This window comes from Aplidium turbinatum, chromosome 5 (genome assembly GCF_918807975.1).
Source record: "Aplidium turbinatum chromosome 5, kaAplTurb1.1, whole genome shotgun sequence".
Taxonomy (NCBI): Eukaryota; Metazoa; Chordata; class Ascidiacea; order Aplousobranchia; family Polyclinidae; genus Aplidium; species Aplidium turbinatum.
Genome location: NC_137476.1, coordinates 36241519 through 36255175, shown reverse-complemented (window position 1 = coordinate 36255175; position 13657 = coordinate 36241519). Strand labels below are relative to the sequence as shown.

The 13657-nt window shown below is 36.6% G+C and overlaps 1 protein-coding gene across 1 annotated transcript in view; it reads left to right on the top strand.

The window, feature by feature from the left end:
- The first annotated feature begins 782 nt into the window (after positions 1-782).
- LOC145770396 (uncharacterized) overlaps positions 783-13657 on the top strand; it is a 31029-nt gene continuing 18154 nt past the window's right edge. The window contains exons 1-6 of the mRNA XM_082582030.1: positions 783-1124; positions 1709-1888; positions 6815-6959; positions 9513-9775; positions 10644-10853; positions 13491-13600. Coding sequence (XP_082438156.1) covers positions 1049-1124; positions 1709-1888; positions 6815-6959; positions 9513-9775; positions 10644-10853; positions 13491-13600 — 984 coding nt within the window. The 5' untranslated portion in view covers positions 783-1048. The remainder of the gene's footprint in view (positions 1125-1708; positions 1889-6814; positions 6960-9512; positions 9776-10643; positions 10854-13490; positions 13601-13657) is intronic.

The window sequence follows — 13657 nt, the reverse complement described above, 5'->3', positions numbered from 1 at the left end:
TGTATTGAAGGGCTTTTTGTTACTTCAATCTATGTAGCCTACGTCTAATCTCAAATCTTTGGGAATTTTATCAAATTGAATCTGCAAGCTAATAAGCTCTTATTTGATACAAGCATAGCAAACGTAGTTTGTACAGTTCTGCCCTAACTTATAGCATTTATGACATGGTACGGTCATCTTTCATTACGTTTATAGTTACATTAGAAATAAAGATAAACAAGAAATGTTTCCCACATCCAGCAGCTTTTTACTTCAATTCAAAGTCAAATTAACGTGTTAGACCAGGTTAAATACAGTAACTGTGAATGCAGCTTTTTTCTAATTTTATAAAGCCCTATATGTTTACTCTTTGCAGAGTAATTACATGTTGCTATATCGTTTCTAGCACTAGTTGCTACGTTCATCTGATGAAATTGAAAGTAAAATCAACAACAAACAAGATGGTTTATTGTTTCACTGACGTTTCGCGCACCATGGCAATGCGCATCCTCAGAGCGAATAACATACAAAATAAAATTTCACCAGGTTATATACTGCAGTGCGATTGAAGGCAAGAAAAAATAAAACACGCAATATTTAAAAAAAAAAAAAAAATTGGCCAATGATGTGTGAGCGGTTACTTTCCACGTGGAAAGTAACCGCTGGAAAGTAACCGCTCACACATCATTGGCCAATTTTTTTTTTTTTTTTTTTTTTTAAATATTGCGTGTTTTATTTTTTCTTGCCTTCAATCGCACTGCAGTATATAACCTGGTGAAATTTTATTTTGTATGTTATTCGCTCTGAGGATGCGCATTGTCATGGTGCGCGAAACGTCAGTGAAACAATAAACCATCTTGTTTGTTGTTGATTTTACTTTCAATTTCATCAGATGAACGTAGCAACTAGTGCTAGAAACGATAATTGTCCTGATGAACACCCAAACTTTTCAGTATTCATGTTGCTATATGTTGCAATAAGTGACTTGAAGATTAATTTTATACTGTGATCTGTTATAAGAAAGTACAAGTGAAGCCGAAGCACGTATTAAAGCTAGGACAAACTCATTATGGACGTTTTCCATCTTCTCTCTTGTCGACTGATTATTCTTATTCTGCAACATGTTTCCCAAAGCAATGCATGTAGTACGTATAATTGTATATCGTGACCTTACAAAATCGATGTTAGGTCGATAGATACAAATCTTTTATAACGAAAAGCTAAAGTTGGTTGCAAAGGAAAAGTGTACTTTCTGTATTTGTAAAAAAGTGCAAAGCTTGCATTGTTTGCCAGCTGTTGAAATAATCTGTAAATGAACGCAAACAGGTCACAATGCAACATTTCCAAAATCTGAATACAGCAAGCAGTGATTACACGCAAGCATAACAACTGCGCATGAGCAAAAATAAGTCTCTTGAAGAATATTTACATAAACAATTAAGAACGTTTGCTGTCATATCCTACCATTTATGTTATGTTAAATCCAAGGTATAATTGACCACAATGGTGAATCTCTTAGTAAAAATGTGTAGTTAGTTTAATAGGGCTATCCTACTTATTCATATCCAGAAATAATAGCGCTTACCAAAATTGTATATTTTAGAATTACGTATGAACCATTGGTGATATACTAAAACTAATTTGTGAAGGAATCACCGCAAAGCTTGTATTTGTTTATCGTTGTTGCTTTACTCAATATAAATCAACAGAACTTTAATAATTTATTCAGAATCCTTAGGCAGCTCCCAAGGACTTCGATCCGAGCTTTTGTATGTTTGGTCGGATAACAGAGCGGATGCCAACAGCGCAAGACAAACATGTTCTTCGTTGGGAGGACGACTTGCTCAATTCAGAGACAACTCTCAAAAAAGTACCATTATAAATCTAATGCAACAAAAATATAACCAAGGTAAAGAAAGATTATTTAGTTTATTTTTTAGTGGAGATTTTGATTACTTTTCCATCGTTTGTTACGCAAATGTAGACAACAGCATCCATCAGCAGTTTACTAGAACTTCAATCGGTACCTTTCCATGTTTCGTCGGTCGTTTACACGAATTGACTTTCATAACTTGCTGCCCACTCCGATACGAAGGTTGGCTGTCAATTGCTTCCACACATCACGTGCATCCGCTTCCACACATCTTTTTGCTTCTCCGATGCTTGAGAAGTGCAGTCCATTGTTTTGCATCATCTCACCAAATTTGTTTTCTTCTTCCCTTGTACCTCTTTCCACCACACCTTCAATATAATCAATTGGTGTGGCTGGCCTGCCGATTATTTAAATCTCCAGAAACTTTCAACTTTTGTTTCGCTAAATCGTTTACCCATCTGTCTTGTACTTCAGTTCTTTTTCTAATTGCTTTGTTTGATATAAATTTTTTATATCATAATTTTAGTATTCTTCTGTAGCGCCAGAGAGTAGAAAAGCATTAATTTGTTTGTAAATTTCTTTGTTGCAAGCGACATAACTTTCATGTGACATAATTGTTTCAATGAAACATGATAATAGTCTCAGTTTCAATATTCTTAAAAAATTCTTACATTTCCAAAACGACGCTTTTGCTTGATCGATTCCTCGGTGGATCTTCCTTCTTGCGTAATGCGAGACTTTAGATATGTGCAGGTAGTGACCTGCTCTAACTGTTCTCCTTCCAGCATGATCTGTCTTCGAATTTAGTTTCATTCTGTTCTTTCTGCTGATTTCATTGATTTTGTCCATGTTTGCTTGAGCTTTTCTTCTGTATCAGCCAAAATGACAGCAATGCGTAGCGTATGTTACTCACTTCTTGACCATTGAGTTTGACTCCTTTTCTGCTCAGTGTTGTTACCGTTTCCTTGATTATTGCTTCGCCATAGCCTACATTAAACAATATTGATGAAAGCATGCACCCGTATCAAACTCCTTTTGATGTTAGGAACAATTCAGTTAGACTACTGCCACTTCGAACTGCTGTTGCTTGTTTAAAATGTGTGTTTTTGAAAAGTCTTCTCAAGAGCAGGACATTAAATTTTTCAAGCAATTGTAGTAATTTGTTGTGCTGTATATTCTGTCAATACTTCACTGGAATCACTGTATGGAATAGACGTGCATTTTCCTTTTCCATTCTCCGTTCATCAATAGTTTATAGGGGGAATATCCTTTTTATATCTTTTAATTTTCTTCAATTTGTTGGTGTATTGTTGGGGTTAATCTGTTTTTGATAATATGTAGCAATATTTGGCTGGCGTGTGATATTAGACTTATAGTTTTTGTTTCTCGCATCTCATTTTTTTTTAATTTTGGTATTGGGATTAGAGCGGTCTTTGTGATGTCATCAGGATTTTCATCATTGCTGTATATTTTGTTTATCAACTTGGTCATATTCCCCAATCCCCTCTCTCCTAATTGTTTCAGAATTTGTGCAGCAATTTCATCCACTCCACTTGATTTCCCGTCTGTAGGCTTGTTAGGACATCTCTAATTTCCTTTTTTTATTAGTTTTGTAGTTTCAAACCTTGCTGGTGACATTTCCACAGCTGGTGACAGTTTTGTTTATCATCATGTAGTTTCAACACATATTCTTGCCTTTTTTTTGGGGGGGGGGGGGGATTTGAATTACTTGTCAATCTTCATCGATTAAATCCGACATTGCAGTAGGAAGTTGACCTTTCATTTCTTTCAGTTTTTAGTTTTCAACTAGGTTTTAATGTGAGTTTATTTGATGAGAATACAATAAAGGGTTTTTAGCTCTATGAATCATTTCAAATTTTTTCTACAGTTGGCTGTAAACTGAAGACTTATCTGCATCTCATGCTTCACCTAATCGTCCCGACCATGTCTTGCCATTGGCTTCTGAACTCTGAAGCCTGAGGCGAGAGAGTGAGGTTGAAGTCATTTGCAGCTTTTCCTCACTCAAAACAAACTTACGCGCAAATCATGCTTCCGGATCACAGTAGGCTATAACATAATTATCAACTGTTCATTCTTTGAATTAATTAAACTTTGTTTTCCGAAATGTATAAGTTTTCATTCTTTAAATTATAATTGTGAAAACATTAAAAGTATTATTTCAAAACATAATTCGTACTTCTAATTCACCGTCGTGTGTTCAATGTTGCAGAACAGTTAACACTCGGTTAAATACATTGGTACATATAGGCACCACAAGTTAATTTTGCTCTTGCGCATGCATTGTTTTACATATCAAGTCATTCCAAAGTTTTAAATCTAGCTCAAAGTGCGCACTTTAAAGTTAAATAAAAGTTTGGAAACTCTGAGCGTCTGTTCGCTAGAGGTAGCCACTTTAACAAGGAAAAATTCTGCCACTGCAATTGACTAGAATGCACCGCCAACCAATCATAAGCTACGTTTTCTATGACGCGAAAAAGAGCGAAAAGATGATGATACAAAGCAAATCAAGTGATGGATTTTCTGTCAGCTGGTTGGCTTAGGGGTTAGGGTTAGGGCTAGAATGTAGTTATTTCGTTGACGCGGGTTCGATTCCCACCACTGCTATTGCCCTTTTTTCTTCTGTAATTACCAAATAGAGTTCAAAACAAGCATTAACTCTATGGCTGAGTGCTAGAAAGGTCACAATTGGACTGCAGCCTCTTATAACATGTTCTGATTGGTTGGCGGTTGCATTCTAGTCAATTGCAGTGGCAGAATTTCTACTTGTTAAAGTGGCTACCTTCGCTAGATACCGGTGTCTAAATTTTTGCTTTTTTGACAAGTTGAAGCAACAGGCTTTTAGGCTATGCTGTGAAAAGGTTCAAATTTTTTTTTTTTTTACTAAAATTGAACTGAGCATCTTTCAAGGGTATCGAGATGACATTTCTAACTTGTTTTTTGTGACATAGTCAGCTGTGAGAACGTTTTTTTTTTTTTTGCTTGGTAGGCTACGTATAAGGTACCACTGTACCTCAAGGGTAGTAATGACCGTGTTGTGGTTGTTCATGTGGGTAGCTGTTATATTTTTTAGTAATTGTTTTATAATGTTGAACCATAGAGAAATAAAACAGAATAACCTTGGCGGGTTTAACATGCTTTTTTTACACACAAAAAATATAACATAATTAAAATAAACTCAAACGTTTTCGAGACGTACGTGTGTCCTCATCAGGAATTAAATCTGCAATATACATAAAATGAAAAATCGTAAGCCTATAAAATGGGGCTTCAAAATATGGTGTCGGTGCTATTCAAAATCAAGATATCTGTATGAATTTGACTTGTACACTGGTAACAGGAAAGGCCAAGTTAAACATGGTCTGAGTGAAGAAGTTGTCTTGCAGCTCACTAAAAAAATCCGGAATCTTGGTTGTCAAGTCTATATAGACAACTTTTTTAATTCACAAGCTCTTCAACAGGAGTTGTGGAAACGAAAAATATATAGTGCAGGCACAGTACGAGTAAATCGTAAAAACCTTCCCAAAACCTTGGTTCCTACGCACAAAGAAATGACAAAGGGAGACATTGCTTGTTTTTCTAGCATTAATTTTGTAAAGTGGATGGTTAGCAAAGGTGTGTTTTTGTTGTCTAACTTTTGTTTGTCCACCCTTTGCATGTAGCCAACCACAAGAAGAAAGGTTCTAGTGACAGAGTTGCCATTTCTTGTCCTGCGCTGTTCGGAAAAGACACAATGAGTATATGGGAGGTATAAACATTATGAATCAGAAAAAGTGACCTACCAATTTGACCACCACTCGAAAATCAAATACTACCTTCGCGTGGTATTTGATCTTTTGGACATTGCTATAAACAATGCTTTCATTGTTTACACCAAGTTGCAAAACGACAGCAGTGATGAAGTTAATTTGAAGACATTTAGAAGGGTTGTTGCTAGAACTTTGATTGGTTAATATTCCAACAGAAAACGAGCATTTCCAGACAGTGGTAAAGGTAAAGGTAAAGGTGAGTCGCATACTTGATCCAAGCATCGGGGAACGAGAAGATATGGTTCTTATTAGACTAAGCCTTCGGCACTAATGAGAGTAGAGTAGAGTAGAGAGAGTTCCTTTCTCTCGGCCGCCTTTACTTCAGCAACTACGCCCATCCAATTTATTACACCCTGGGTAAAGGTGAGCGTTGTTTTTCAACAATCAGCTTTAGCCTGGAGTCGAACCAGGATTGCATGATTGGAAAGCCAGCGCCTTATCCGCTGCGCCATCCCACCACAGACAGTGGTATTCTTACTCAAAGAAAGATCAAATACAGCAAGACCTCAAATGGCCCTGTCAAGCATACTATGCAGAAAGTAGAAAAAAATAAGCAAAGTTGCAAGTATTGTCGCAACGGCCGCACAAACAACATGTGTGTGAAATGTGGAATTTATTTGTGTTACGTGAATGGCCGCAACTGCTTCCAAGCTTTCCACCAGCAGTTGTAATGAACTTGTGTATTCTATGTAGATTTTCTGCATTTGTAACACGCATTCTAGTGTTTTTATACTTGACCGTGCTTAGTCAAGTTTGCTATTCAACTGCGATATTTCAAGTTGCTAAGTAGCAGTAGTTGCTTGTGATTGCGCATTTTTGTCTCCTAATCCATTTTTGACAACCTAATTTGTGTGTTTTCAATTTTGATTCTAAATTAGCAGCATTTTGTGCTCAGTACAAACGGAACCACTGCAATTGAGCGTTCTATTCGTTTCTACACGAGACTTAGAAAAACTCAAAATATAAAGCAAAGATAAAAATTTACCTTTAAAGCACCGTGGTACTTCTAGGTACCACGTCATATGTCAACGATTACAACTGTTTCATAAAAAAATCCCTTAAAGAAATCTCAATGGATCTTAAAAATGTAAAATTTATGCAAAGAATCATCTCCCAACTTTAATGTGCATTAAAGGGTTAACGACAGTTGACGTTTTCGTCAACCCACGTGAAGCTCGAGCAACCAAATTTAGAGGACCAGGATCCGGAGACCAAGAAAATATTGGGACCTGGAGTCGTCCACCTCGTGGGGATCTTAGAAGCTTTAAGTTGTTCCGGAGGTGAGGGAGCAAGTCCTTTCTGGATGGTTGCTGAGTTTGAATTAGTCTGGATATGTTTGTCTTTAAGAAGTCATCTTAACTTTTATGGCAAAAGTTGTGAAATCTATAACTATTTATTTTACATTATGTTATTACATGTATTTTTGCTACATTACATACAGTCTTTGAAGGAGAGTACTTACTACAAATAAGATAAGTAGCCTATAGGCTAAGTTACATTATATTTCATTAATAAGTTTTGAAAAGTCATTGTGAGCATGTATTGTACAAGGCCGTGTTTACCACTCCCTTTCCTTGATCGGGTAGGGCAATACTTCCCAACTCCCGGCTGGGGGCCAACCTCCATCTAGGAGCCCACATATATATAATTCGTGCAGCGTAGTCTGGCTTGTAATTTTACGTATACATATATTTTTTTCATTTTTCAAACTTTGCTTGCTTGCTTTGCTCACTCAACAACATTGTATTTATCTAACCAGCAACTTTGGGCATGCAGAGCTCCCTTCCTTTTTTGATACTGTACATCTTGCAGATTTTAGCTTGAGCAAGCCTTTGATTTTGAGTTGATGAATTTTGATAACCATGCTGCCAGAAAAAAAATATCAAAACATGAACATTATTGTATTTTAACAAAATATTTTTTAAAATGTTTTAAGTTTGTTCTTGAAAATGCCATCAATAACTAAAATTTCTGACAAATTACAAAAATTTTGCACTTTTTTATTATATTTTTCTTTCCGCTTGGACATCTAAAACAATCCTCAAACTGGCCTAAATTTCATCGCTAGATGTCAGACAAGTGTCAGGTTAGTTGCCACAGTGATGTTTTTGCATTATGGGAAGAAAAAACCAAATAAACTTCACCTTGCAAAAAAATAAATGTTGTCAGTGAATGATTAAAAATTGCAAAAAAAATCAAGTATAAACCTCGTAATGTTTATCCACCTTTAGAAAATTTAAGTCTTCCTCTTCTTTAAAAAAAAATAGGCTAAGCCTCATGCAGTTTGGCAAACAAACACCGAAGTTATGGTGATAACAAAGTGTATCTATTTTGTTGGAGGCTTGGCTATTTAAAGGGTTTTGTATTCCACAAAAAATTATAAAAAAATGTGATACTCCGAAGTCTGCCCCGATAGCTCAGTTGTTTAGCGCGCGACTTCGAGAATAAAGAAGCTTCAAGATCAAACAGCACTGGTTCGACTATTGGGGTATGCATGTGAGCAACGCATGCTAAGGACTGTTTTCTATACAGCGGCATATAGTGGATAGAATACTTCCCTGGCAACAACACTTCAACAATCGGAAAACTTCACTCTGCCAATCTCATTAGGCTAAGTATGTGAAACTAAATGGAATAACCAATCAAGCCTTTGTCAGTCGGAGGATAGATTCAAAACCAAATCAACGATTATCAATTAATTAACAATTGAATTGATAAATTTCAGTGTAAATGGAGATAAGTTAGTTGATATGTGCCATAAAAATAATATAAGCTAAGTAAAGCGAAAGTGAGAACACCTCAGATAGGTTTTTGAAGTTCTATTATGCTGAAAGGCTATACCATGGCTAGCCTACTAGACTATATATAGGGCATAGGCCTACAAATTTTCATGAAATACATTATTTAATTCCTTCTGTGCTGGTTCAATGAGAAGGATTACAGAAGTATCTTTGTTTAGCTGCAATATCCCATGATGTAATTTTATATCAAGACTTGCAAAACTGTTAAAAAATGTCCACAGTAAACTTATGAAAATGTTTCTTTGCAAGTATAGGCCTAACATGATTTTGTTTTCAGTATGTTGATGAAATGCTGTAATGAAATAATAAGTAGCAATTGTTCGCATCAATTAAGCAACAACAAGTTTTAACCCTTTGAAGGTTGGGGGGGGGGGGGGGCTGTCAATTCAACTTTTTTGTATCAACAGTTGTATCTCTAAAACCACTGAGGCTGCGACTACGAGATTTCTTGACTTTTCATAACTTTTATTCACCTCTATTGAGCTGAAATTTTGAGCGAATAAAGGTTATAAATTGAGAGATATAAGGCATTTCTCAGCACATCCTCTGAAATATTTCATATTGTATTGTTCAAAATTTTTCCACCAGCTGGATGAAAGCAATTAATTTGGCCCATGTCTCGTTAATCAAATGATTTAAATAAAGATAATGTAAAAAAAATTTAATCACAACATTGCAATGCATGTTTTTCATTACTCTATCAAAAAATACCAAATAATTCAAACGTCATAAGTCACATCAACATTTCAACGTATATAAGCAGTTCTAAAATGTACATAGTTTTAATTTTTCGATATGCTTTGCGTGAATAGTTTTACAAAGTGAATCCCAAATTTTGAAACCGTGCCTTAAAAAATAACAGAGATATCACTCCTAAAGCATAAGAAGAATCGACAGCCCCCCCCCCAAACTGAGCAAGACTCCAGAGAGCCCAACCGCCTAAGGGTTAATAGGCCAGACAAGTTAATATAGTTACTTTTCCCGTTAACTAACAAGTAGCCTATGTTAGAGATAAACTTTATACATTTGCAGGGCAACCGAAGATTTCAGCACAAGAGCAACGTTCTGTTTTATGACTGGACGAGATGCTTATCGTTCAGTTTGCAACCAAGGATGGATTAGTAACTTTGATGTGTTTGGTGGCACACCTGAAACTGAAAACACAATCACCTTACGTCATGTGTTTGCTGATAATCCTGGAAGCAGCAGATTGTTGCTTCCTGGACAACCGATCCCTGATGGTTTTAGAGAGCCGTCTCGAACAGCCAGAGATTTCCCTACATTATCTATTCCAGGTATGTTACGAGAAACAGTAATTCACACGTTTTTAGCAAAATACCAGCTTAACCGTTTGTCCTGTTGGGGGCTTGATTTTTTGACTTTTCCTAAAAATTATTGAAATTTCAATCTTAGCCAACATCTAAAACGCAAATCGTGTAAATGACATAAAGAGTGGTCTTGAAGCAATAGTCTGCTTGGTTACACTGCTGAAGTTGTTCTGCTGTATTACATGGAACCTATAAAGCTTCGCGCTTGCTTCTTTTATTATTAATAACGCCACAAGGTACAGTAGCCTACAACCCTATGTTTAATTTTCGGATCAAACAGTTAAGAACAAGATTTACAATTTTGGAAACTTTATTCACCTGTGATTCCATTTACTACAAATCATTGTGTATATTCTTTGTTTTTACTGCATGAGTGCAGGGATGTGCAAACTTGCAGCACTGCTAAGTCAAATACACACAACACGCTTGATCCGCGGGCCACAACTGGAAGTATTTGTTGTTCACTATGTTATGACAAATGTGCACGTAAAAAATGACCACGCAGCAACTTCACGCCTAACTAACCTGAAAGTACCTTCAGACAGAGCTCGGATAACCTCAGCGGATGTATCGGATGTTCACACACAGCACGCGTGTAGGCCTTTCAACAGCAAAGCAGCCCACGTTGCTTAAACTCCGGCCTTTCTACGGGCGAAAAATTTTACCTTGCGGCCACATTCGGCTCACGGGCCCGGGTTTGCACACTCTTGGTTTACCGTATAATTTTTTAGGTTGTTCATCCTTATTCTAAGCAAAATACATGTCTTCCAAATATGGAGCAGATAAAACTTTCCTGCAAGTCAGACCCCACATTTTTCGACTGCTGTAATTTCAGACAACAGCGTTTTCATCGGAGCGAAATCAGATGTTGGTGAAACAAGTTGGCTTTGGAGTGATGGAACAATGGTAACTGATTCAGACTATCCAACATCTGATGCGAGTGTTTGTCAACAAATGTCATGGCCGTTGACATATGACAATGAAATCAACTTATTTCCCAAACAATGTGATCAAGATCGAGCATATTTTGCGTGTGAATTTAATTGTAAGTGTCACAAATTGTAAGTATACTTAGAATCGCTTGTTTTTATATATTTTTTAATAACTTCTTAAACATATTGCTTTACACTTCTGCTAGCATAGGATAGACTTTCCTACAATGACACAAAAAGCTTCAATGTGCACTTACGTGAAATCTGATAATTTTTTAAAGTTTCTACGGCACTTTCCTTGAGTTAAATATTTGAAGAGCTTGTTTCCAAAACCGCTTACATCCACTTTCGGTGATTTCGAGAAAACCACGAAAAACGTTTATGACAGTTTCGCTTGGTAAATGTAATGCGCTTTTGATTTCTGACGATGTATAACTACCTACTGAATTGAGCCATGACGTTTGTCCAGATCTAAGGAATATTAGAATGCTTAGAATCGCCTTTTTATAAAATTAGAAATGTGGATATAAGCGGTTTTGGAAATAAACTGGAGAATAAAAATTGCCAGAATGAAAGAAACCAATTTTTGAAACCATTTTTCCAAGCTGACCACCACTAATTCATCACCACAACCCAAATCCACTTTAAACAAAGCAAAAAAACACAGTTATAAAGCTCAAGTAGGCTACTAAGCACCGTTGGTAACTGCAACAATAGGCTGCAAGCCTACAACACTGCTTATCAGTGTTGCCAGATAGTAGATGCTTCAAACTACCAAACACATTTCAAATTTTTCCAAACTGACCAGAGACTGACTGTCAACTCACCAAAAATGTTTTCCAAAATACTGCCAACTCAAAATTTTACTGCCTAACAACGTAAAATTCTGCCAAATCTCGAATTTGGTAGTGAAATTTACCAAATGGTAACACTGCTGCTTATCACGAAACGATGACGAAAACGGTTTAACAATCAGCGATATGTCACGTGATACAATGGCTTAATATGATTGGTTAATTGTGGATACAAGTGGTTTTGGAAACAAAGTGTGATGGCGCGTAAGCGGTTTTGGAAGAAAACGCAATATTTAGTGTCGAATTTGAAGCAGAAAGAGAAGGTTTTGGAAAAAAAGGAATGGATAGTAGGTACCTATGGTAATACTCTACCTAATGACACTCTAAACTCAATTTTGGTAAAAGTGGCGCCTAAGCGGTTTTGGAACTGGGCTCTTCATTTTTATTTAATTTGATATATAACAAAAAGTGACGTCTCCAATAAAAATACATGTCCTTGGCCATTTTGGCCATAACCAATGTAGCCTACAATCAAATTCTACTTTCAGTACTTACACTAATGTCTTAATGATAAATCTTTTTCTGGCATATTGTAAGCTATTATTTGATGTATTAGTTTAATATATTACTTTACTATTAACATATTATTTTGATGTATTAGTTTAATATATTACTTTACTATTAACATATTATTTTGATATATAGCCTGTCATTGCAATCACAGAAACATTTTAAAAGAACCTCACATCTACTTATCATTTACAAACATCCCTGCACATCTAAGCACCTCCTATACAAACATGCCTGATTCTTTATGATCATGCATTTCCATCTATAACGAACATCCCTGCAGATCTAACCACTTCTTTCACGAACATCCCTGCACATCTAACTACTTCTTTTACGAACATCCCTGCACATCTAACTACTTCTTTTACGAACATCCCTGCACATCTAACTACTTCTTTTTCGGCCATCCCTGCACATCTAACTACTTCTTTTACGAACATCCCTGCACATCTAACTACTTCTTTTACGAACATCCCTGCACATCTTACTACTTCTTTTATGAATAAAATCACTTCATGATCTTTGGCATATATTATAATTGAAACAGTTCTTTATGTTACTATTGCATTATGTTTATGTTAGCAAGTAACTTGCTGTTATTTCATAAAAGTCTATACAAAGTAAATATTTACACTTTCTTACAGAAGAATGCAATTAAAAGTGGCCTGAAATTTATTTCAATAAATTTTTATTGTGATTTTATAATGCAATGGCAGCAGTGGCCGAGTGGTTAGCGCGTTGGGCTCGCACACGAGAGCCTGCATGTTCGACTCCAGCCACCCGCACTTGCTGTTGTTTCTCTGGGCAAGAAACTTTACGATAATTGCCTCTACCCAGTGATCGTCGTCGTGTGAGCCTCTGGGCCCGAGGGTCTATCCTTTTACCACTCCAGATTCACGATGTTCCCGAACTACACTGGAAGGCTACTAGAGAGCAACCAGTCTTTGGTTTCATCATCCATGACACGCAGACCTTCCACTCCGTTAGGTGGCTTAAAGATGGTACAGTCATTGATGATATGATCTGCGGTCTGTTCCTCGGCACCACATTCACAGGAGGAGGAAGAGGCCATTCCCCATTGGTGCATGGTTGAGCGGAAAAGTCCGACGCCCGTACGGAGACGGTTGAGGCGCACCCATGCTACCCAGTGATCGATTTCGAGTAATGGATAGTACTAAATTTAAATCATAAGTAGAGTAGACAATCGGAAACAGACATTGCCGTCGGCTGCAGCGTGGGTCAGGTGTACGTCGGAAATCGTACACCGATGCATAGCGCTCAAGTCCGCTTTCCCGCAATGCAGGATAAAGATATGAAAAACAAACAAACAATGCTTTTTTATAATTTTATAAATGGCGTGTAATCAATTAAACTTCAAATTTTCAGTTACTCCTTCATTTTCACCAGTACAATGCAATGGTTCTCTTCTTCGATTGTCTTGGAGGCGAATTACCTTTGTAGGGTTGCTCGACGACGAACCTGATTTAAATGTGAAAGTTAGTAATAAAAATAATGTTATGGTTTTATTGTCATTTTACAATTGCTGAGGTCTT